The 24,859-nt window shown below is 41.7% G+C and overlaps 1 protein-coding gene across 5 annotated transcripts in view; it reads left to right on the top strand.

Moving 5' to 3' along the window:
• Positions 1 to 24,859, top strand: part of MTUS2 (microtubule associated scaffold protein 2) — a 480,281-nt gene that overhangs the window by 361,514 nt on the left and 93,908 nt on the right. For all 5 annotated transcript variants that reach the window (XM_084878667.1, XM_084878669.1, XM_084878666.1 and 2 more), the window contains 2 exons: positions 370 to 468; positions 14,855 to 15,066. In XM_084878667.1, coding sequence (XP_084734793.1) covers positions 370 to 468; positions 14,855 to 15,066 — 311 coding nt within the window. The remainder of the gene's footprint in view (positions 1 to 369; positions 469 to 14,854; positions 15,067 to 24,859) is intronic.

Below are 24,859 nucleotides of genomic sequence, written 5' to 3'. Positions count from 1 at the left end.
TCTACAGAAAGAGGCAGGCAGGTCATGTTGGTGGCTAAGGACAGGACAATATTAATTCCCACATAGGTAGACAGGGTCATTGGGGTGCCGCAACCTCCCAAGATAGGGATTTTCTCATCAAATCAGAGGCAGCAGGGTGCTTAGTCCCCTGACCCCTCCAGCTGAATTCCCTTTGCTTTGTGTTGTCCCTGAAGCACAGGGGGTCTGACCAGAGCAGCAAATCATCGAAATAGGACTTTGCTCTGTTTGCCTTTTGTTAAACATTCCTTTCCACAAATGGCTTGTGTTACTGTTCCACAGTTACTAAATGGCTTGTGTAATTAATTTGCTTTCTTTCTGTTTCTTTCTATTTTTTTAAACTATATATAGGAACAAAGAAAGAACTACAAAAAGACCAAGATGCTAATAAACCTGCTGTTTCATCTCCTAAGAGAGCAGCAGCTTCAACCACCAAGCTTCATTCACCAGGTATTTGAGAAGTGTGATCTGTGTTATTTGGGGAGAAAATTTGAACTTGAAATTTATTTGTTCAAGTGTTATTAATGGAGCAATGCTAGCACGTGTGATATGCAGGATTGTTCTGGGGGCTGGCATACATACACTGATGTGTTCTGACTCTAAATGAAATGAACCAGCTGATGGCATCATTTTCTCTTAAAAAACACAAAGTGTTATCATGCTATGTTTAAGTGGTAGAAGCTTCTCTGTATAGGAGTATCTGCTGATCCAACAGCATGTAGAAATAATTTATAATTGAAAAACAGACTTTGAAACTCTAACCATAAGAAAAGATAATTTCTAAAAGGAAGAAAAACAGAACAACAATACACATAAAGTACTTGTTATTTTGTCAACGAGGAAGCCATTTCTTTATATTCAGACACAAATAAGCTACCTGATGTCACTTGAAAGTTGAAAATTATTTATTATGGAAATCCATGTTTCATATCATAAGGCATTAACTCCTTTGTGTAATAGAATGCAGTGTAACCTTAGAACATTTTCTTCAAGTACAAAAATAGTAGCAATATCAACAGCTCATGCCTGAGTTCTTACCGTATGCCAGGGACTGTCCTAAGCTCTTTAACTGTATGAATGTATTTAGTGCAACAATAACCTGTAAGGCAAGTGCTATCACTGCCCCTCCCTTTGCATGTGAGGAAATCAAGGTACATAGATTTTTATTAATTTGCCCAAAGCCACAGGAAATAAGTAGTAGAGTCTTGATTTGAATCCCAAACACTCAAAATTCCAAAACTACATTCTTAGTCACTGCACTATTAATCAGAAAGCTGGGAGAATAGAAAACATATTAATATTTCCCATTAATTAAAAATGTGTAGAGCCCTGGCCAGGTAGCTCAGTTAGTTGGAACATGGTCCCAGGCACCAAAAGATTGTAGGTTCAATTCCCAGTCAGGGCATATGCCTGGGTTGCACATTCAATTCCTGGTCAGGGCAACTAATCAATATTTCTCACATTGATGTTTCTCTCTCTCTCTCTCTCTCTCTCTCTCTCTCTCTCTCTCTCTCTCTCTCTCTCCCTTTTTCTCCCTCTTTCTCCCTCTCTCTTTCTCCAAATTAATAAAAATATGTCCTCAGGTGAGGAATAAAAAAGTATAGGAAATAAGTCAAAGCCACAAGAGAGGGTGGGAAATCAGATGGAGGACCTGGGTAAATCTGAAATTTGTGAAGGGCAGCATCCCCCTGGTTGAGTTAAGAAGAAAAAGAAAGCTCATCCTGCAGAAGGAGCCTGGCCCATTGCAGGTTTGGCTCTTGAGAAGGTGGGGAGGGGAACCGGCCGACCCTTGGGAATTTCTTGCCCCATATCTGCCCTGCCAAAATTTGAGAGCTGGATTCCATGCTACCCCTGTAATCTGAAAATTTCATTTAAAATGCTATAAGGCATGGCCAGCATGGTATGGAGCCAGGAACCAAGAGGTCACCAGTTAGATTCCCAGTCAGGGTTGCGTGCTTAATCCCCAATAGGTAGTGTGCAGGAGGCAACCTATCATTGATTCTCTTTCATTACTGATGTTTCTATCATTTTGTCCTTCTCCCTTCCTCTCTGAATTCAATAAAGATATATTTTAAAAGAAAGAAATATAAAGTACCATAGGACTTTTGTCTACTTAGGAGAATAAAAGTGAAATTATTACACATACACATACAAATAAGCCACCATATGTAAGGTCCTTATATTCTAGGGGAAGTAAAGGTATTGTGTACTTTTAGACTTTACGTTAAAATATGTATATTAAAATTTCCAAGATAACCAATAAAATAGAGTATATAATTCTAAAAGAGTGGGAAACGTTGCAATGAGGGGTCAAAGTATTTTCAATCAATGCAAATGAAGGCAAAATGGAAAAAAAAAAAACAGATAGAGGAAAAAGGGGGAGGAAGAAAGGGAGGAGGGACATGAGAGAAATCAAAAGAATAAAATATTAGAAATAAACTAAAAATTTTCATAATGAATATGCATGAACAAAACTCTAGACTAAATCAAAGATTTAGATTACCATATTGGACTTGTTATTGAATAGTCAGTAAGTACGTATTAAGTGCATATTGTGTTCAGTAAAACCTAGCTTTCAAATGTTCACAAAGTACACACTTAAAATATAAGAATACTAAAATGTTTAAAATAAAATTACTGAAATATTTATACCAAGAAATACTAAACAGAAGAAAGCTTGTGGTTATATAGTTTCAAAACATCTCTATCGTGATATAATTAATAAATATTAAACTACACGTGTTTAAAGTGAATAATTTGGTAAGTTTTGACAGAGGTGTATACCTGTGAAGCCCTCGCCTCTGTTATGAGAGCAGACAGATTCCATCCCTAAAGCGTCCTGGGGCTCTTTGTAGTCCTACCCACCTGCTTCTCTGCACCCCACCCCTGTCCCGCCTGACACTACAGCTTAGTTCCCATTTTCTAAAGTTTTATTAAAAAAAGGGGGGGGTCACATAATATCTAGTCTACCTTTATCTGGCTTCTTTCACTCAGCATGGTTATTTTGAAATCCATTACCTCTGGATGAACTTAAAAAAGCCGCTGTGCACATTTGTACATGTCTTGACATGCTACCTGCTTTCATTTTTTTTTTTTTGGTAAACACCTGGAAGTTGAATGCCTGAGTTAGATGACAGCTCCGTGTTTCTCTTTCCTTAAAATGTTAAAAAGTTTTCTAAACTGTTTACCAAAATGATTTACCATTTTATGCTCCCATTAATAGTGCGTGAAAGCCCAGGTTCTCGACATCCTTGCCAACACTTGGAATGGTCAAGCTTTTCAATTAAAGACATGGTAACTAAGCACAGTGACACAGTGGAATATTGTTGTGGCTTTAATTTGTATTTCCTCAATAATCAATTATGTTATGGTATTGATCATCTTTTTCTGTTTATTTGACATCTGTGTATACACTTTGATAAAATTTTTATTCAAACCTTTTGCCATTTTATTTTTTGTCTTATTAAATTCTAAGTTTTTATATATTCCGTATTCTATTTTTTCAGCTATGTGATTTGCAATTTCCCTTCACAATCTGTGATTTGTTTTGCATTCTAACAATACTTTTTTTTAATATATTTTATTAATTTTTCACAGAGAGAGGAAGAGAGAGGGATAGAGAGTTAGAAACATCGATGAAAGAGAAATATCGATCAGCTGCTTCTTGCACACCCTTAACTGGGGATGTGCCCACAACCTTGACTGGAATCGAACCTGGGACCTTTCAGTATGCAGGCCGATGCTCTATCCACTGAGCCAAACTGGTTTTGGCCTACCAATACTTTTTGAAAATTAGATGTTCTTAATTATCATGAAATCTCATTTATAATTTTTTTTCCCCTAGACCACATGTGTCAAACACAAGGCCCGCGGGCCAAATCCAGCCCGCCAGGCCTTGCAATGTGGCCCACACCGCGCTGTCATCACTGCACTCCGCTGTCAGTTTATGACATTGTCAGTTTATGACTGCTCAGTAAACCATTTGGCCTGCGATTTAGGCTGGATTTTAGGTTTTGGCCCCTTCTCTGATTGAGTTCGACACCCCTACCCTAGACCATGTTTTGGTGTTATCTAAAAACTCTTCACATAACCAAAGGTCACAAGATTATCTCCTACCCTTTCTTCTAAAAAATTGAGAGTTACAGGTTTTATATTTAAGTATTTGATCCATTTGAGTTTGTTTTTGTATATAGAGTGAGGTATGACATGAATTTCTTTCTTTGTTTGCAGAAGGAGATCTGATTTTATTTCTAATTATGTTGTGGTTGGAAACATACTTTGAATGACTTCAGTCCTTCTAAATTTATTGAGACTTGCTTTATGACCAACAACAAGGTCTGTTTTAATAAATATTCCATATGTATTTAAAAAGAATGTGTAAACTTCTGTTCCTTGTGGAGGATTCCACATATACCCTAGATCAAGTGGCTGATAGCATTGTTCGAGTTTTCTATATCCTTACTGATGAATTCTCGGCAGCTGTTGAGAAGTTCCTGTAATCCCTATTATGAGCTCAGCCTGTTACAAGTGGCTGGGGCCCCTAGTAAAGTGAAATGTGCCCTATATTTAAACCAATAAAACTAAACAAGATACACAATAACAATTAATAGAGACACTTTATGAACAACATTAGTTAATAGGCGTGCACAACCTACAGACAAGACCTAATAAACCAGAGTCCTTTCCATGGATCTTTCAGAAGATGTTTTTTAGTGCCCGGGAGTTACAGCTAGGTATGGCCCAGAGGACTCTGGTGTGGGTGGCTAGTGAACACCCATAAACAGCCTGGTGTTCACAGATCTCATTATATTCTGCTCTCCATGGTAAATGTTTGGTGTCTAAAGTTGTCTTGGCCAAAATCTGTCAGTCCCAAGGAGTCATGTGATAATTTTCAGACATGGCATTAAGGCGTCCTTTAGTAAATCGAAGGTTAGCCTCCTTTTCTCTAAGACTGTCCCCTATTTCTTTAAAGGTATTAAAAGAGAGCGGCTCATAAACTCTACTACCTTGTTGATCTTGATAACTGGGCAAGCTAAAAGCTCTCCTAACATGGCTTGCCTGACACAGGACCCCATAACTGAGGATCTAGTATGAGCCTTCCCGAACCGGAGGCGGAGGATCAGGAAATATTTCCTCCAGCAGCGGAGCTTTAGGTGTTACAGGCTCTGCTTCAGGAGGAGGGGCGGTGGTAAGTCCTCCTGTGGCTCTGTAGGGTTTGATCGTCAATATAAAATGGGCATAATGTAGCTTGAACAAGAGTCTACATAATTAGTGATGATAAGGGCACTTGTTTTCCCCGGGCCTGATTTCTCTTTAAATGCCTGCCCACTTGTTCCCAGAAATTAAGGTCTAGCGTTCCAGCATTAGGGAACCAAGGATTATAAATCATAATTTTAATAAGATTTTTAGTTGTACTTCTGTAACAGAGGCACCACATGCTTTTAATAACTGTTTCAGCTCTGTGCTAAATGGATGCTGTTCTGTGGACAACTATTGTCCCATTATGAAACCTTAGCTGAGAAAGAATTCCCTCAAATTTGAAGTCCCAAGCGGGCTCCAATAACTTACTGCAGTTACTTTTGTTTTCTTCCTCCATTTCTGAGGGTTCTGCCGCGTTTTATTGTGTCCTGGCCTCCTCCTGGGGCACCGGCTGCCAAGGCTGACCAGCAGACCCTGAGCAACAGATGGACAGATTACTCTGACACACATTTCTGTGAAAGAGAAGCTAAGGGACTAGTTTGCTCTAGAAGTAAAAAGCAGTCCTATTCTCCTGCCACCTTAGGTTTTTATTGTCACAACAGCTTGAACTAAAATTAACCTCTAGATACAATCAGCAGGGTAAGTTTTCTTGAGAAAGCATATGCTTCTACAAGGTCGAGTCTTTAAAGACTAAACAGAGATTCTAACAAAACACCCCGGGGAATCAGACTTATTTGGAAAAGTCAAGGTAGGGGCTGCCATCTTCCACAAGGTCCCCTCAGAAGCCTCTGGCTTTTCAGAGAATTCTTGTTTACAGGCATTCCAACCAACTCCTGTGCTTCCCCACAGAGTTGAAAAATTCCTATCGCCCAGTGACTTCATAGCTGTGGTACCATCATAGCACAATGCATCACTCATATGTTCATAGTGATGCTGGTGTAATAGACCTTCTGTATAAAGACCAGTTGTATAAAGAAATTGTATGCCATATTTTTACTGTACGTTTTCTATGTTTAGTTATATTTAGATGCACAAATACCTACCTTGTGTTACAATTGCCGACGGCGCTGAGTACAGCAATATGCTGTCCATGTTTGTGGCCAGGAGCAATGGGCTGTGCCATAGAGACTAGTTTGCAGTAGGCTATCCCATCTAGGTTTGTGTAAATGCACTCTATGATGTTCTCACAAGAAAATCACCAAATAAAAATCACATTTTTCAGAACATATTCCTGTTGTTAAATGACGCATGGCTGTATAATGTAGCATAATCATGTTAATAGCATCTCATCACAGCCACAGATCCCACTCGCACTCAAGGACATGCTGGGATCTCATCTCAGGCTGCTATAACAAATGTCACACTGGTATGCTTAACTAGCAGAAAGTTATTTCTCATACTTCTGGAGGCTGGGAAATCCAAGATCAAGGTAGCAGTTGATGTGGTTCCTGGGAAGAACACTCTCCTAGTTTGCAGATTGATGCCTGTTTGCTGTGTCCTCATGTGAGGGAGAGAGATCATCTCTTCTGCCACTTATAAGGGCACTAAGTCCATTAATGAAAACTCCACCCTCATTACCCCATTCTTCCCAAAGGCCCTAACTCCAAACACCACCACTCTGGGGATTAGGGGCTTATCATATGAATTTATGTGGGACACGAATATTCAGTTCATAGCAGCAGGGTATATACACAAGGTGGCAGAAATATTGGAGTCCAGATAATATTGGTGAATTTCAAGCTAGCCCGGGCAAATGATAACCTGGAAATGCCACATAACCATAGTGGAGAGACCTGGAGGGAAGTTTTTTGTTCCCAGGATACCCTCCTTGTTTTCTTCATCCATTTCTGAGGATGACACTCCTTCCTTCAGATTACAGAATATCAAAGGCCTGCATCAGTCATCTGGCTCAGGAGTGTTTTCTGGGTGGTCAGTTTGAGGAGAAATTCCCTCCCCTGTTGATCTATAGGTTCATTGAGGACAGTGGCTGTATCTTCTGTCATTAATATCATCATCAAAACAGAACAAGCCAGCACAACAAGCTCCCCCTGACATATTTCTAACACATCTTTCTCCCCACCTTTGTAGCCAGGTTTGGGAAATAGGAGCTCCTGCTTCTTGTGCTTAAAATGACCCTCCACCCACTGCTGCTCCCATAATCCCACTGACCCTGCTTCTGCAAAGGCCATGAGTTACATGGACATGTCCTGTTTCTTTATCTTATCTTCATGTCATTTGATATTTCTGATCACTCCTTCCTTCCTGAAACTTCCCTTCCATCAACTCTGTGACAGCCCCCTCTGCCAGTTCTCTGCTTGCATCTGCCAATGTGTGTACTTCATTGCCTTCTCACTTTCCTAATGTTGCCAGAAGAATAGACTGAACTGAGTTCAAATCTTGGCTCATGTGTAGTATGACCTTGTTCTCTGAGCCTCAGTTTCCTTTTCTGTAAAATGGCAATTATGTCCATACGATAAGAGTATGGTGAAGATTAATGGTAACACACTTAGAGCAGCCACATATCAGAGCATTTATTCTCCTTGACTCCAAGGATCTTAATATCAGAAAATATATTTTAAAGGGACATAGAACATTCTGGTGCAAGTATTTTGACATTGGTACTTTGATAAAATGGCAACCAAATGCCCCCATGTTCAAGTGAGCCTATAACTTTATTGAGTCTTGTTATTAGTTGAGCTATAATTCACATAGTATAAAATTTGCTCTTTGAAAGTGTATGGTTCAGTGGTACAAGATTGTGCAACTGTCATCACTAACTCCAGAAAATGTCCATCACTCCCAAAAGAAAGCAGTACCCATTTGCAGTCATTCCCCACTCCCCACTTCTCCCAGCCCCTGACTACCACAGTTTTGCTTCCAGTTGGATTTTCCTATCCTGAATGCTTCATATAAATTGTATTATATATTGTGTGGCCTTTTGTATTTGTTTCTTTCACTTAACATGATGCTTTTGAGGTCAGAGCATGAATCAGTAATTCATTCTTGTTTTTAGCTGACTAATATTCCATTACATGGATATATGAACTTTTGTTTACCCATTAATCAGTTGATGATATTTGGATTGTTTCTAATTTAGGGCTATGAATAATCTATGAACTTTCATTCCATTAATATTTTTTATTTTTATCTTTCAATTACAGTTGATATTCAATATTAATTTCAGATGACATTAATATTTTATTATGCACTATTTAATCTACTCAGATGGTATATAATTGACCTAATCCCCTCAAACATTTGAGTTTTTAATCTCTAGAATTTTTACTTAGGTCTTTTTTTCTTTATCTTCTTTGTTTCTACTTGACATATTCAAATGCTTTCCTAGATTCTTGAACATGTGGAATGTATAATAGTTGTAACAGTTTTTAATCATCAGTATCATTTTTTGGTGGGCTTCCATTGAGGGCATGTTCTCCTCCATGTGGGCTGTATATCTCTGTTTATTTGCATGTCTGAGGATTTTTCCAATGCCAGACATTGTAAATTTTCCTTGTTGAATACTAGATATCTTTATCTCTATAAATATTATTGAGCTTTTTTCTTGGACAAAATTATGCCACTTGGAAAGTTTGCTCATTTTGGATCTTGCTGGCCAGCTGCATTAGGAAGGTCCCGATTAGCCTGGGGCTCATCTCACCAGCTGCTGGGGAAGACCCCTCTGCGTGCTCTGTGGATGTCCATTATGTATGAGGTCCAGTCTGCAAGAAGCAGGGTGGCTTCTGTTAGGATGTTGACCACTCTCAAGCAGTGCTTTTCCTAAGGCTATCAAAGTTGTATCCTGTGATTCTCTTCTTTCTTGTTTGAAAGTGTTATGGTCATGGGCCTTCTCTGGTATAAATACGCAGGTTTCTATGCTGCTTTTTGTTCGTTGCTATGTCAGTTACACTTCTAGCTTTAAGATTAAACCAAGATTTATATCCATTAGAATCCCTGGATAGTGTCCAGATGGCTTCAGATGAATTTTTAATATTCCCTTTCCACTTTATGGGCTGTTCTTCTCCCCAATGCTTAGCCTCTGCACGCACATGGCTTGTATTCAACCTTGTGAGAATATAAGGTTACTGGCTTTTCCCTGTAAGTTGCCAGTTTTCACTGCAGTTATCATAGTCCCTCTGCCCCTGACAAGAGTTATGGAGCCAGTAAGATGGAAACAGAGAAATTGTAATTGGGGCAAGATTGAGATAACAGGATGTTCTAGATTTAGCATGTGTCCCCAAACCCATGAGATCTGTCAGAGACGTTGGAGAAAAGATCAGCAGTGGGCTTACCTGCTAAGAATCCTGGGAGTACAGAAGGTGCTCAATAAAAGCTGCCAAGCATTTTGGTCCCCTCCAAAGCACATAGCATGAAGTATACATATGAAATCAGATCTGTCTGTAGGTCATGGAAAGACACGGTATTTCCACTCCTATATTTCATATCAAAGAGAAGCACTGAGGATAAACTTCTGCAACAGCTGGGAAGTTTTCATGGGGCAAACAGTAAAAGCACTGTTATTTCTACTCTCTTTTTCACTTCAATTAAAGACTCTAAAACCATCATAGACCCTATTTTGAAGGTCTTCATTCACTAATGTCAGTGCCCTAGTTCAGCTGAGTGGAAATCAGAAGTGTGGGAGGCCAGAGTTTTGTTTTGTTTTCAAAAAGATCCTAAACACTCACATGTAAGTGGTGCTGCCTGACTGCAGGGGGAGGTCAGGGGCATGCTTGCCTGCTGGGAACCTTCCTCTACCCCGGAAGCAATGTAAATACCACAAGGAACATGGAAGGAAGTGAGAACAAAGCTTTTCAGCATCTGGACATGTCCTCAGAGGACATAGTGGGCCTCTCATTTAAAGTTGCATTGTGCTCTTCCCGGGGAAATGTGTGTGAGAGGTCAGAAGAGAGCCTCCATCACCGCATCCCCTCCAGTGCTGACCACTCACTCCTACACGTTCCCTGTGTTCACTGCTACCACGAGTTTTTCATCTTGCTTCCTAAACAGATTATTTAGCTTCATTATGTGCTAACTTTTAAGAGAAGACAGCAGAAGTAAACAAAATCCTCCTTACATTTGAATGAAACGGGTGAAGCTGGTGTGTCAGTCATTTTTCAACATAAGTTCCCCAACCCCAAAACCATAGGTGAGCCTGGGCGGCTGTTGCTGCACACCATCTGGGGATGGCCTCTCATAGAGCAGGCAGGGAAGTGACAGAGTAATACTTCATGATGTTAGATAAAGAAACACATATCAAAAAGTGACAGCACAAGAAAGAATACTGTGTTTAGTGAGGACCAAAAATATGCTACTGATGGTAAAATCCTGATTAGACCTAGATAAGGTTTCATCTGATATGTTTAGAAAGGGCAGGACCCTTTTCCTCTAAAAGTAATAGAGTTCTCCATGGCCAGCCTATTTCTCCGTGCTTCCTTCCTACAGTCTCAGCCTATTTCTCCGTGCTTCCTTCCTACAGTCTTAGCACTGCACTCTGAGCCTTACTCTATGCTGGGATGTTGGTTGGGTGGCACATGTGCAGCCAGCCACGAGTCCCAAGCAAGCATTGGTTTGGTACCACAAATCAGTTAAACTTTTGTTTGGTGTGTTGATACCAAAAGCTGATGTTCTCAGGGAACCCTGTATCGTAGCTCAAATGTTTGTTTGTTTATCCTAGGAATAGTAATGTGGACTGAGTGTACTGGTGTTCAATAGAAGTCTATTGAGTGTGTGAATGAAGTCTATATATATAAAAGGCAAATATGCAAAATGTCCCCTTGAGAGTTTGGCCAGGAAACTGGGAGTTCAATCGCTCTTTGTGACATGCACTGACCACCAGGGGGTGATACGGAACGAAGGAAGGCCCCTGCCAGCAGCCGGAAGACCAGGCCTAGGGACCCTACGTGTGCATGAATTTCATGCACCCAGCCTCAGTGTAGTAATAACATCAATATCAAGTAAGCACTGTGGGGACCCAAAATATAACTTTCCCCCCACCTTCTAAGTTCTTCTAGCTGGGCTAATAATCAAGTCAACATGAGACAGACTAACAAGAGAAAAAATGTCAGAAGGTTATATTACAGATGTACATTTGAGGGTGCCGAAAGGTATGAGACCCAAAAAAAAAAAAAAAAAAAAAATTAGGCAGTTAAGACTTAAATGTCATCTTGAACTAAGGAGAAAATGGGGAAGGAGGGCAACTCACATGGAGATGGAAATGAATGTTTGGTAAACAAATATGTCCTGAGCCAACTTTAACAATGGGACATAGAGAGGACTTTGAGCCAAGGGACCTTACTCCCTCCCTGTCTATCACACCTGGTTCAGATTAAACTGCAGTTATCTGGTTATGGCTCACTTCCTGGAGCAGGTACTTTACCTACATTTCTTTAGACATAGATGCGTAAAGGAAGAGGGTCAAAGGTTCTTTCTGAGTCTTTTGTTCCATAAAAACCAGCTTAAAATAATCAATATTCCAAAAGGCATATTTTGGGGTGGCAAACTTTGCTTTCCTTAAGCACCAAGAATAGAATTTCAGGAAATCATTTTGTATTGTCCATTTACCATCCTATATAATAAATGCCTAATATGCTAAGTGTCAAGTCGACCAGTCAGCCGTTCAACCAACCAAAACGTAATATGCTAATGATATGTTAAGGCTGCTTAACCACTCGCTATGACATGCACTGACCAGCAGGGGTCAGACAGTTGACAGGTAGGTTAGTTTGCTGCTGGGGTCTGGCCAGATGAGCCAGATGGGCTGGCTGAGTGAGAGGTCCAGATACACTATGGAGCCCTCCCATGTTCCCTTCCCAGCACAGGTGTTGGGTGTGTGTGTGGGGGGGGGGGGGGGTGTTCTTTGGCCTGGTCTGCACCCTCTTGCAAACCAGGACCCCTCAGGGGATGTCAGAAAACCAGTTTTGGCCTGATCCCACAGGCCAGGCTGAGGGACCCCACTGGTGCAGGAATTTGTGCACTGGGCCCCTAGTTGAATATATACTTGCTAACCTAATAATGATGATGATGATAATGATGATGATATTGATAGTAATCCTATCTAATAAAGAGGTAATATACAAACTGACCATCACTCCAACACACAAGATGGCTGCCCCCAGGTGGACACAAGATGGCCAGCAGGGGAGGGAAGTTGTGGGCAATCAGGCCAGCAGGGGAGGGCAGTTGGGAGGAACCAGGCCTGCTGGGGAAGGCAGTAGGGAGGGACAAGGCCTAAAAGGGAAGACAGTTGGGGGGAACCAGGGCTGCAGGAGAGGGCAGTTAGGGCTTACCAGGTAAGCAAAGGAGACATTTAGGGGCAATTGGGCTGACAGGGGAGGCCAGGTAGAGGCAACTATGCTGGCAAGGAAGTTAGGGGTGACCAGGCCAGCAGGGGAGGGCAGTTAGGGATGACCAGGCCTGCAGGGGAAAGCATTTGGGGGTGACCAGGCCTGCAGGGGAGGACAGTTAGGGGTGACCAGGCTGGCAGGGGAGGGAAGTTAGGGGCAATCAAGCTGGCAGGGGAGCAGTTAGGTATCAATCAGCTGGCAGAGGAGTAGTTAGGGGTGATCAGGCTGGAAGGCAGGCAAACAGTTGGGAGCCAGCAGTCGGACATCCCTTGAGGGGTCCCAGGTTGGAGAGGATGTAGGCTGGGCTGAAGGACACACCCTCACATGCACAAATTTTGTGCACTGGGTCTCTAGTAATAATAATAAGAGGGAATAAACCTGACAGCCAAAAATACACAGCAATCTGCTTACTACCATCCACAAGCTCACACGTGGCTGTTTGTCCTAGATTGCAATTAGCTTTAATTCATTGAGCTAGAAGTGTGCTTATGATTTCCTTCAGATTTCTAAAAGAAATATCTCCTATAGTATCAGTGTCAGGCACCTGGTACCTCAATAATTACAACACTGGAGTGTTTGATGAAATCACCAGCCATAGCAATAAAATGGCAAACAATAATGTGAAAAGAGCCCAACTGGGGTCTTAGGCTGTGTATTAGAGTTTAATATACACAGTAAATCTCACATAATTTGTTGGTAGTTATTTTTCTTTTATGTTCATATTGAGAATATTGAAATCAAGTACATATTAACATTGATTTCCTACAATGTGCAAGTGAATTTTCTGGAATATTATGTATGTTACTGTCATAAAGACAGCTTTAAAGAAGCAATAAGTTCACATTCTACTATTCTATTAAGCCATCCAGTTTAAGATATGTCATATGTGAGGCCACAATGGAATCTCAGATGATTTCTTAATAGGAGGAAGATATCATTAAAACTGTCTTGGATACCGTGAAATTACCAATCAGAAGTAGTTAGAGCAATTAACCACCTTTTCTCCTTAAAAGATGAGGCCACTTTTGTGTTCCAAGCCCATTTCTCTGCTCTGTCTGTATCAGGTATTGATTTGCTTTATGTGTTACTCCATAGTATGTTGAAGGTGAGCAAGAAGAGACAAAGGAATGTTTGAGGTATTAAAGGTATTTGTGATTGTGTGGTCAGTGTCTGTCATGTGCCCCAGGATCTACTTGGGCAAAGGAAAGAGTGCACTTTGGGGAAGTAAGTACATCATGCAAAGTAGATGTTCTCTGGGTGTCAGGTCAGCCCAAGCTCCAATGAGGAGGACAGCAACTCTGAGGAAGACCCTGGCTTACCCAGGGCTTTGGACCATGATACAATGCTTATCTGTGCTCTTCCTGGGGCCTTGCCTTTAGCCTCTAAGCTTCAGCCTAATAGTAACTTCTCCTTAAAGCCTTTCCTCATCCTGTCCCCAACCCCAGGCAGAGTTTCACATTCCTTTCCCTGCGTTCCATCACCCTGCCCATTCATATGCCCCACCATTTGCCTGGCAGGAACCAGAACTCAGAGGCTTCCTGGGCCAGGGGAAGGAATGAGAATTTTCTTACTGCAGTGGAAAATAATTGGAGGAAAGGGTCAACACAAGCCATGAGATGTTCCATTTTTATAAAGATTATCATTTATAATCTGTGCAATAAGAGATGAAGAGGAGCAGGGCTTCCCCTAGGTGACAGGTCATGGTGGCTTGGATTGGACCAAGAATCGTGGAGGTGGTGTGAGTGGTCACCTGGGGGAATGTTTTGGAGGACATTGATGCTGTAGAAATTTAAAGCCAGAAAACCCTGGAGCAGAGGCCATCAGAGGCATGACTTGTATCAGACATCAAAGAAAGGGTCACTAGATGACCACAGAAAGGGAGGCAAGGGCACGTGGGCAGTACTCCCTGATGCTCAATTAAAAGGTTACTACCTTACAACTCTGACTTTAACCTACACTGATTGATTTATTTCCCATTAGACATTTTCCAAGAGTAATTCCCTTGAAGATAAACCATCTACTCTAATCTCTCTAAGCAGACCTGGAGGAAATGGAGGAAGCTGGAGGAATTGGGCAATTTGGCCTGTGACTCTTTTTCCAAGCATGAAACTTGCACCTAGAACCACATAAGCAGAGCAAATATTTTAAGTCCCTGTCTGTTTTTTCTTTCTAATACTGATAGTGACAAACCATGACCATTCTTTGTTGGCCACCTGCTCTTGAAGAAATCCTGTAATAAAAAGCGTTGTCCCCTTGAGGCTGCATGGTTTTTTCACAAGTGACTTTTTTTTTAATAGGATACCCCAAGCAGAGGAGCACGGTTCCCCGAAATGGGTTTTCTCCCAAGCCGGACCCGCAGGCCCGTGAAGCCGAGAGGCAGTTGGTTCAGCGGCTGAAGGAGAGGAGTGAGCAGCAGGCCAGGCAGCTGGGCCTTGTGCAGCGGGAGCTGAGACGGGCCATCTGCGGCTTCCAGGCACTTGCCGTGTCCACTCAGCACTTCTTTGGAAAGGTGAGGCCACATTTGATGAATGTTGAAGGGCTCTTAGTTTGGGCAGAGGGTGGTCACATTGGTGTGTGTGAGTGTGAGTGTGTGTGTGTGTGTGTGTGTGTGTGTGTGTTCACGCACACACGAGCGCATTACTTTGGGTTTCCCATTTGCTTTTCAGAAGGTCATGAAATATCTGGCAGCATGTTTGGGAGCCAAGTTTATAGTGACCTGTGAAAGAAATTAGTTTGGGAAGAATGATTTAGTAACCTGATTCCAAAAGGGAAAATTGTGTCAAAAGGAAAGAAAAGGACATAAATGAACATTTTGAAGGTGAAGTTTTTGGAGGAAATGGAGCCCATGATTGTTTGCACTGGAGAGATGAGACAGCCAGATTCTGAACTGTCTGCCTGTTTCAGGTCTCAGGGGGACAGGGCTGCTGCTAGTGGGATGGGCCTGGGCATCTCCACAGAGCCCCTCCCAGCACTCCCAGGGCAGATGGGGCTGGGGAGGCTTCCCTGCTCCCTGGGTTGTGTCCGGAAATGCAGGCAGAGCTGGCTCCTTCTCAGCAAGTATGTGTCCAGAGGCTCCAGGGCCATCCGTCTGTTATTGGCCATGGTATAGCTGAGCTTCCCACCCCTCAACCTGGAACAGTGGCTGGTAGAAGCTGGGGTCTCAGTGAGACTTTGGTGATTCACCTTGAGGTAACCAAGGCATGTTTGGGGGTTAGTGCGTGGTTAGGGATTGAACTTTGACCAATGAGGTTTAAATATTGTGAATTAGCATATTAAAAACCCAAAGGACATTTTAAGTTTCACATATGGAAATGTGTGAAACTATAAATGGAATCTATAAATGGAAAAAGTAAAAGTGCCATATGAGAAAATGGACTAATGGCTCTAGCCAGTTTGGCTCATTGGATAGAGTGTCTACCTGCAGACCGAAGGGTCCTGGGTTTGATTCTGGTCAAGGGCAGGCTCCTCCCCTGTCTGGGTCCTGGTTGGGGATCATGCAGGAGGCAACCAATCGATATGTTTCTCTCACATTGATATTTCTGTCTGTCTTTCCCTCTTTCTCACATGCTCTCTAAAAATCAATGGGAAAATATCCTCAGGTGAGGATTAAAAAAAAAAGAAAAAAAGAAAATGAGCCAGCCAAATTCCTGGCTAATTTAAAGAAGAAAATCAGAAATGTTAAGTAGAACCATGTCCACTGGTTTTATTTATCATCTGAACCTTAAAGTGTGGAGGATTGGCCTTTTATGAACCCATCTGCCCTCCCCTAATCCCCAGTGTAAGAAACCCGATCTGTCCTTTTCTGTTGCTCAGTTCTCTTTTGCTTAAAGCTTTCAGCAGAAAGAACTGATTACCAATCTGTTTTAATAAAGGACAAGATGACCAGATTTCAGTTTACAAGTGATTTTAGTCTCTTTCCTAACCAGATTGCTACCACTGGCAGTAACGGACCAATCTGAATTTCATATTGGTCCAGTACTGTTTGTCAACCTTAAACAACCTTTTACAGCCACTGAAGTGGCTGCTGTATACCCACCTGTAAGAATTAAGTTACAAACACATTTTTGAGGTGCCAAAGAGGCCTTCCCTCCATGACAAATATTGAGCATTTTTCTTGTTAGAGAAAGAGTGGCATGTCTTTTGTTCTTCAGCTGGATGTATGTTTTCCACTGTCTGCTAGGTCTTTAGTAAAGAAGAAAAATGGGGTTGTTCATTGAAAATCAATGATAATATTCACATTGTAACTCCACCTACTCTGGGTTACTCCTTTCATGTATCATTCACAGTTATAGCAAATCCTTGATAGAGTTTCACATAGATGGACATTGATATAACATACTGGTAACATGAGCTGTGTTTTCCCATTGGAACTTTTGGACCTCATTTATGGCATCATGGAGGAGAAGAGAGTTTTAATGCCAAAATTAAGAGTTGGTTCTTGTAGTTTTATATTTTTGTGTGTCCCAGGAAAATTCCTTGCTGGCCCATGGACCATGAGTTTCATTTCTCTGCAGCATATAAATGGCTCTCAAACCAGGGTGGAGGTTTGCAAGGATCCCCACGGGCCCTCTCCACTGCTGGAGCTGCACATGCCTGGCATTTCAGCAAAATGGATGGTAGATATGTAGTTCATTTTCTTTTCAGTAAATCATAAACAGCAACTCCAGACAGGTCTCCCAAATGACCATGGCATTTTACCTCCCACACATGTCTTCTTTTCAACTCTCTCTCCAGGTAAACCCCAGAAGAAAAAATGGACATGTTAAAAAAATAAAAATTAAATTAAATTAAATTAAATTTTTTAAAAAGCCTGTAATTGAACATCAGCAGCTCCCTCACAGGTTGTCATACATCCTATGTAGTTTAAGAAGATTGATTTGAGAGATTTCTTGTAATACCAAATGAGACCAGGAGGTATGATGTGGGGTAAGCACCTGGAAAACAGAGACAGAGGCACCTGGAAACCTCCAGTGATGGAGCTTCTATGACAAGGATCAGTGATCCTGAGATGCTCAACGTCACTCATGTGGGAAGCTGATGCATTGTTATTATGTACTAGAGGCCCGATGCACTAAATTAGTGCAATGGGCTTGGCCCTCGCAGCATGGTGGCCTCCTGGGCCCTCGCAGCCCCAGCTTCATTTGGAAAGTCATCCAGAAGGATGTCCAGAAGAACAGCTGGTCTAATTAGCATATTACACTTTCATTATTATAAACTAGAGCCCTGGTGCACAAAATTCATGCATGGGGTGGTGGGAGTCCCCTCAACCCAGCCTGTACCCTCTCCAATCCAGTACCCCTTGGGGGATGTCCAACTGACAGTTTAGGCTCAAATCTAGAATTGAGCCTAAACCGACAGTTGGACATCCCTCTCATAATCCTGGACTGCTGGCTCCTAATCACTCCTTCCTTCCTGGTCACCCCTAAATGCCCCCACCCCCTGCTAGCCTGGTAGCCCCTCACTAACCCCCTGCCATCCTGGTCACCCCACACAGCCTGCTTGTTCAGTTGTTTGGTCATCCCTCACTAATCCCCCTCCCACCAGCCTGGTCATAGGCAACCATCTTGTGAGAGCATGATGGTCAATTTGCATATTACCTCTTTATTTATATAGGATGAGAAATGGTCATAGCCAAGCATCCCCACTATGAAGAGCATGGCCTCTCTTGCCAGCCTGAAATGGCAAAATCTTTTTTATTCTTCTGGTTAGGAGATCCTGCTGGAACACTACACGTATCTTTTCTACACTGTAGTATATTCATCTGCCAGGGTTCAGTGCCAGCAAGGAGTCGGCTCCACCTCCACCTTTGTCTAGCTATGGATTTCCAGCAAGTGTCTGGCTCTCTTTAAGCCTCATCATCATCACCAAAAGGAATAATATCCTTGCTGTTGTTCAGACTCCCATTAATTCAGTCGCCTCTGTGTGAGTCTGTCACCTCAGTTTCAAATAGGACTAATAACTCTTCCCAAGAGTATCGTGATAATGTTTTGAATTAATGTGGAAGGTACTTTGAACAAATATTCAATAAAACATTTTTTTTAATACAAGGCACTCTGACAAAGTCCTACCCTCAAATATTTTACTCTCAATTAGGATGAATAAGACATGAATGAGATATAATATATAGTTTAAACACAGCAAAAACCACTCATTTAATTCTATATGTACATAAAGGTTTTGGCCTGGGTGTACTATAAGAATATAAGTACTTTTCTAGTCTAGCTATTGCACTGCTGCTTTACACTTTTTCCAGAATATGCTGATGCCATTAAGTCTCAGTATAGGGGAAGTCACTAGAAAAAGGACTCAGATGCTGGATAAGAATCTTTCATTTCTGCCCCATGTTTTACAACTCCTGGCAGGGTGGCTGTGAAAGTTGTCAGCTCCCAGCCTGAGTCCAGTGTCCAGAGATTCTAAGACACAACATTTGAGTTCCCGCACCAGCCTCTTGCTTACTCTGGTTCAAGACAGTTCTTCCCCTGAGGCTAGGCCTGGTTCTCCCCTCTTGCCAAATGGATTTGCTAATATCTGAGTCCAGAACCAACAGGTAGTGTGGTAATGAGTGTGACTCTCAGGGACTCGCACTTCTGAGGATCAAATGGAATGATGTTATTTTTCTCTTGCTGCCTGGTACCTGAGAACGCTATTGGGAGTAGGTGAAACGGTGCCAGTGAATCTCCTGCGACTGGAAAATACAGGTCAGGTTTGGGGGACAGTGGAGGGAGTGGGCCTCAGTTCAGAGTCACACAACTCAATCTGTCCTTGATTCTGCCCAGACCTTAGAAAGGGTGGAGTGACCAGGATTCAGGAGGAGAGGGTCATCAAGAGCCCATGATGGGGAGGCACTTGTCAAGTTCACAAGTGGGAGGAATGGTTCCCACCCCAAAACCACACAACTTAGTCATTGACACCCCCTGAGTCTTCCCAGACTTATATACCCAGGCCCAGGCAGCTGACTCCTCAACAGGGTGCAAGCTCTATAGTGTGGGCCTACAGGAAGTCCAGAGGGTGGAGCTATTGCTCTTCCCCGGGTGGATGCTACATTGAGGGATGTACTCCACTCAAAGATGGTGTCTGTGGTGCAAGAGAGGGACTCAACATAGTTACCCTTGTGGCTAGCCCAAAGCCCAAATCCCAGTCTCTCCTCACATGACTTGTCCTCTCTACCTTCTCTTTGCCAGAGCCCAGGGTTGCAAATGAACTTTTGTGTGCTGGTCCTTTAAGAATTAGGTTATAAAAGAATACTTTCTGAAAAAAAAATTTTAATTCCTTAAGCATTCAAAAATTCTAATAAAGTTTACTTTATAACCTAATTCTTCCCCATTAGCCTGACTGAAAAAAAAGTTCCCACCCTACTTACAGTTCTCGACTCTGCAGCTGCCCATGGGCTTTGAGTGCGGTGAATGTCCCTCACCTTTTTTCCGGTGAATCTTCCACATCTTTTTCCGGCGTAATTTTCTTCCTTCGCTGTTAGGTGGAAAATACCTTCTCCTCCAGAAGCCCCGAGTTGAAGGCGCCAGATATAGGACTCTCTTTCACGGCCCGCTGAGAAAGAGTTCCAATTCAGGGTTCAGGTTCTGGAGAAGGGCGCACACAAATGAAAAGAGACTTGAAGAAATTCAATTTGGTGATATGGGGGGCCAGGCGGTAGTCCAACTCTAGTGGGAGAACTACTCCTGCTCTGGCCCTGCCATCCCCTTTTATTGAGGCTTTGGGGAAAAACATCTTAGGCAAGATAAACAGAAATTTACATGTAGCCAATAGGCAGGAAATAACAGAAACTTTCATGGGACAAACAAGCTAGATTCTGCTTCAGCTAACAATATCTCAACTAAAGGTTAGAGCAATTAAGGTTGTTGACCAGCCTTCCTGGCTTCCTGTCAACATCTCTTTTTGAGTGAAACTGATTTGTTTTCCAGCAAGAGGGTGCCTGTGTCTCTAACAGACTGATGTCTCTCCCTGGTGGACAGAATCCCCATAGATTTTCATAGCCGGATGTTATGTGGGCACCTCTTCCCAGCTCTGGTTCTCTGAGCTGGGGAACCCAGCTTGGGGTTGAGATTCCACACTTCTCAGGGGGAACCTTTGCAGCTGAGATATCCTTCTGGAACCTCAGCCACCACATTTACGAGCCTTTTTCATGTCTCTGCCCTTTCTACAGTCTCGTAGCTTCTTCTGTAAATCCTTGGTTATTGGTTGTAAGACTTCAGTTAGTCTTCAATTGGTTTTCAGGTTGATTATTCTATATTTTGGTTGTAATTCCAGTTTGGTCCTAGAAGGAGGTGAGGGTAACATCCATCTTGGATCTCTTTCCCAAGAACACTATTCTTTAGCAGCCCTTGGTGGCTAATCTTAGAAACCATTCAGTTGGTGGTCCCTTATTAAGTGGTGTGTCTCACCCTGTAGCATCAACTTTTATCTAAGTTATATTTGAGTGTGTGTTTATTTTCATTTTATTTTTAATGAGATTATTATAGTTATTAAATACTTTTACATTAATCTGTGTCATTTTATCATTAACTTTATGAATGTGACAGTAGATGGTGCTTTTCATTGTTTTTATGTATTATTAGTTTATGCAAAAAAGGCATGAAAATTAATGTCAAACATTTGTGTACTTTCTAAGTTTAATAAAAATTTATATATTAGTCTCTTTCCTCCCAAAGTGTGTGCATGTGTGTGTGTGTGTGTGTGTGTGTGTGTGTGTACTTTCACTATATGATCTTTTATTATAAACTATAAACCTGGTGCACAACATTCATGCACTGGAAGTGTTCCTAAAGCCCAGCCTGTACTGTCTCATAATCCAGGACCCCTTGGGGGATATCCCACTTCTGCAGAGGCAGGAGAAGCTGTAAGCCTTGCTTCTGGTTGAGCAGTGCTCCCCTGGTGGGAGTGCACTGACCACCAGGGAGCAGTTCCTGTGTTGAGTGTCTACCCCCTGATGGTCAGTGCATGTCATAGCAACTGGTCATTCTGCTGTTTGGTCAATTTGCATATTAGCCTTTTATTATATAGGATTTCTAAATTTTAGAATGGTAGAAAGAATAATACCCAAATATGCATCATCTCTACTTAATATTTATGTACATTTTGCTGTTAGGTGCCTTACTAGTATTGGGGGGGGGAGAGGGGTTACCTGTTTTTAAATATAATTCTTTTATATTTCAACTTCAACTTTTCAGCTTCAGTTCACTTATGTTAGTAAAAGCTTTTTATCAGCTATGCCTCTAACATATGAAAGGTTCTACAGAGGGTTCAAAAAAATATCACTCCTGTTTATTGACCATCTCCTATGGCTTAAGTACTTTACATATATTTTTTTAACCCTCTCAACAACTCTACCTGATATAGGTATTATTCTCATGGGACAGTTGAGGAAATTGAGGCCCAGGGAGATTGTGCAGCCTTCCTAAGACAGCATAATAGAAAGTTATGGGCCACAATATATCCCACACCATATTTTTTTTCACAATGTTATGATGCTACTTCTTCCTTTTCCCCAGCCTTCAAAGTGCTCTTGATGTAGTTAAGGGGGAAAACATAATTGGAAAAAACAAAAAATGAAAAAATAATCCAGAAATTAAGCAAAGAGGATTTGAACAGAAAATGACCTAAGGTGAGTTTTCACCAATTGCTGTAAGAAAGTGATATGTGTTCAGGTGAGTTATTGTGACTCAGAAGGAAGTGGTCTAAAAAGGAGACCTGAAAGCCCAGATGGAAAATGGTCACAATCTGGGATGAATAACGAGGGAGGAAGAACGTGTGTGGGAAGGGGATGCCTAGAGCCTGATGTTTGCAAAGTGATGCTCCCTCCCTCTCTTTAAACTTTTGGGGAATGAACTAATGTTCAGTGGATAGAGTTCTAGGGACATGAGGACTTTTTATAAAAGTGCAATGATTCACCTAAAACAGATCGCCAGCTCCTGGTTGTGAAGATGGCCCAGATTCATTGTCCTTGCTTACCAGTAGATGCCCTGGGATGGGCTCTTTGTTCAAAGCAGTCTGTGTGTGTAGAAGGGGAGGAGCAAAGAGACAGAGATAGAATCCTGTTGTAAAATAAAGGTTTGCTTGCTTTTGCCATTTAACACATTTAGATTTTAAACTCAGTAAATCACCAGCATGCATGTCTGCCCTAGCGCTCCAAAAGCAGCAGAGAAGCCTCGTGCCCATCAGCCAAAGAATTCCGTGCTTCAGAGACTTCCCCACTGAGTGAAGCTCTCAGAGCAGTAATTACACCTGATTAAAATGGGAAACAGTAAGCTCTTTGTTGCTCCCTAAATCTTAAAAATGCCCATTTAAATATACTGTTTTGTTCCCCTCCCCCTTTTAAGCAGGGCCCTGTGATTATCTTTTCTTCCTTTAATTTTATGTTGAAAAACTAAAAATTTAGAGAAAATGTGAGCATTTAGGTTGGCATTTCTGACATTTGTTCAGCATATAACCTGGAAATGTTAGTGAAGTAAATTGTTCCAATGATTGTTGTTCTGAAATAATGTTTTGCTTCACATAAGTAAGTATGTGGCTGGTGTGAGTATTTGCTTTTACTCTTAGGACTCTAACTTAAGGAAATTTTTAGCATAACTCCCCAAATACCACAATATTACCAATATCAAACAGGGCTTTGAAGTAATATGAACTCCTGGTCTAGGGTGTCAAAAATGGAAAACATTATAGAGGGTGGGAAATAAAACTCAAAACTGCAAAGGCTGTTTTTATCTACTTTTATGAAAGATTCTCAATCCTGGGACTTCATTGATGACAATATAAATTTTATAATGAAATAATAAGCTAAGAATAGATACTTAAGGTAGAAACAAGTTGTCCCCATTCAGTTCAACTCTCTTATTCTTCATCATAATTTTTTTTTTCTTTTTAATTAAATGACACTTCTTTTGAATATATTCATGCTTGGCATAACTGCATTTTAGTCAATGATGGACCATGTATATAATGGTGGCCCCATAAAATTATAATGGAGATTAAAAAATCCTATCACTTAGTGACTTCATAGCCATTGTAAGTCAAAGTGCAACACATACCTGTTTTGTGCCTCTCCTTCTAGCAATAGCAATGTTACCATCTAGAAATACCTGGGGGCACTCACCTAGGCCATGAACTTCTCATAAACATCTCTGCTTTCTAAACCAATGTTACAATTGGACCCACCCTTATGGTTCTTATCATTTCAAGAGGTCCTTCATTGATAACCATTAGGAAACTTTGTAAGAGAACAACAACAGTGTATTACTTGCAGGTCCTGAGGTGTATGAAGTTGAAGTTGTTTGTGGGGGTAGGAGAGGGGGTGGTACCTGGGGCTCTGCTTATATTGGCATTAAGGACAGACCTAAGGTTTCCTATGGATCATTCTTTATTTGTGAATTTAAACAGAAGAGCCAGAATTTGAAGTGGGAAGAGCAAAAAGCAAGTAGCCCACATGTTCAGTTGTTCAAATCAACCAAAATCTAAAACAAAGATCCTGACTGAGGGGAGGCAGCCTGGCTCTTTATCTAGTGAGTGGTAGTGTGTTTATTCAGATAGCCTTCCTTGAAATGGATGTCTCGGCAATCCAAGCTTTAGTCAGGCACTTGTGTTACAAAAAGAAAAGCCAACAGTTAAGGCTAACGCCACAATTATTCAAGTGTGTGTGGTGATGGTGATGTAAACAAATCCACTGCGCTGCCGGTGGTATAAAAGAATAGTGTACACAGTCACAGTAGTACGCACTACCATCTAGGTGGTAAGTGCACTCTGGGATGTTCCAACAACCACAGAATCACCCACGGACACGTTTCTCAGAAGATGTCTCCTTCGTTAAGTAGTGCATGACCCATGGCCATGCAGAGAGACACCCTGGGAGAAGGAAGATGAGTTCCACCTGCTCCTCTGTAAAGGCGGCCTCAGGCTTTTCCCAGACCCTCCTTGGCAGCTGGGTAAATGTGGTCTGTAGTAAAGTGCATGCCTTTAAAATATTCTAACATGCAGAAGCCAGTGTCGTTTCCTACAGGCCAGGAGGCAGCAGAGCGCAGTGGGAATGCTACCTTGCAAGGCCACACTATTCAACCCATCTAGACCCATGTCCTCTGACAAATACTAGTACCAATGTCTCTACTTAAATGCATTGGAAATCTATTTTTAAGTAAATTAAATGCTGTAAACCTCTCTCAAAGAAAAAAAAAGTTGAAGGAACAATAAGTTTCAAAAATAATTGTTGCCTGAGGAGATAGGAGATATGGTTTCCTCAACTCCAGAACCTTTTTCCCGTGACAGATCAGTTTTTTAACTTTCCTAAACTTCAGTGT

Source organism: Pipistrellus hanaki (genome assembly GCF_964339955.1).
Source record: "Pipistrellus hanaki genome assembly, chromosome: 3".
Taxonomy (NCBI): Eukaryota; Metazoa; Chordata; class Mammalia; order Chiroptera; family Vespertilionidae; genus Pipistrellus; species Pipistrellus hanaki.
This window is presented reverse-complemented; position numbering and strand designations above follow the sequence as displayed.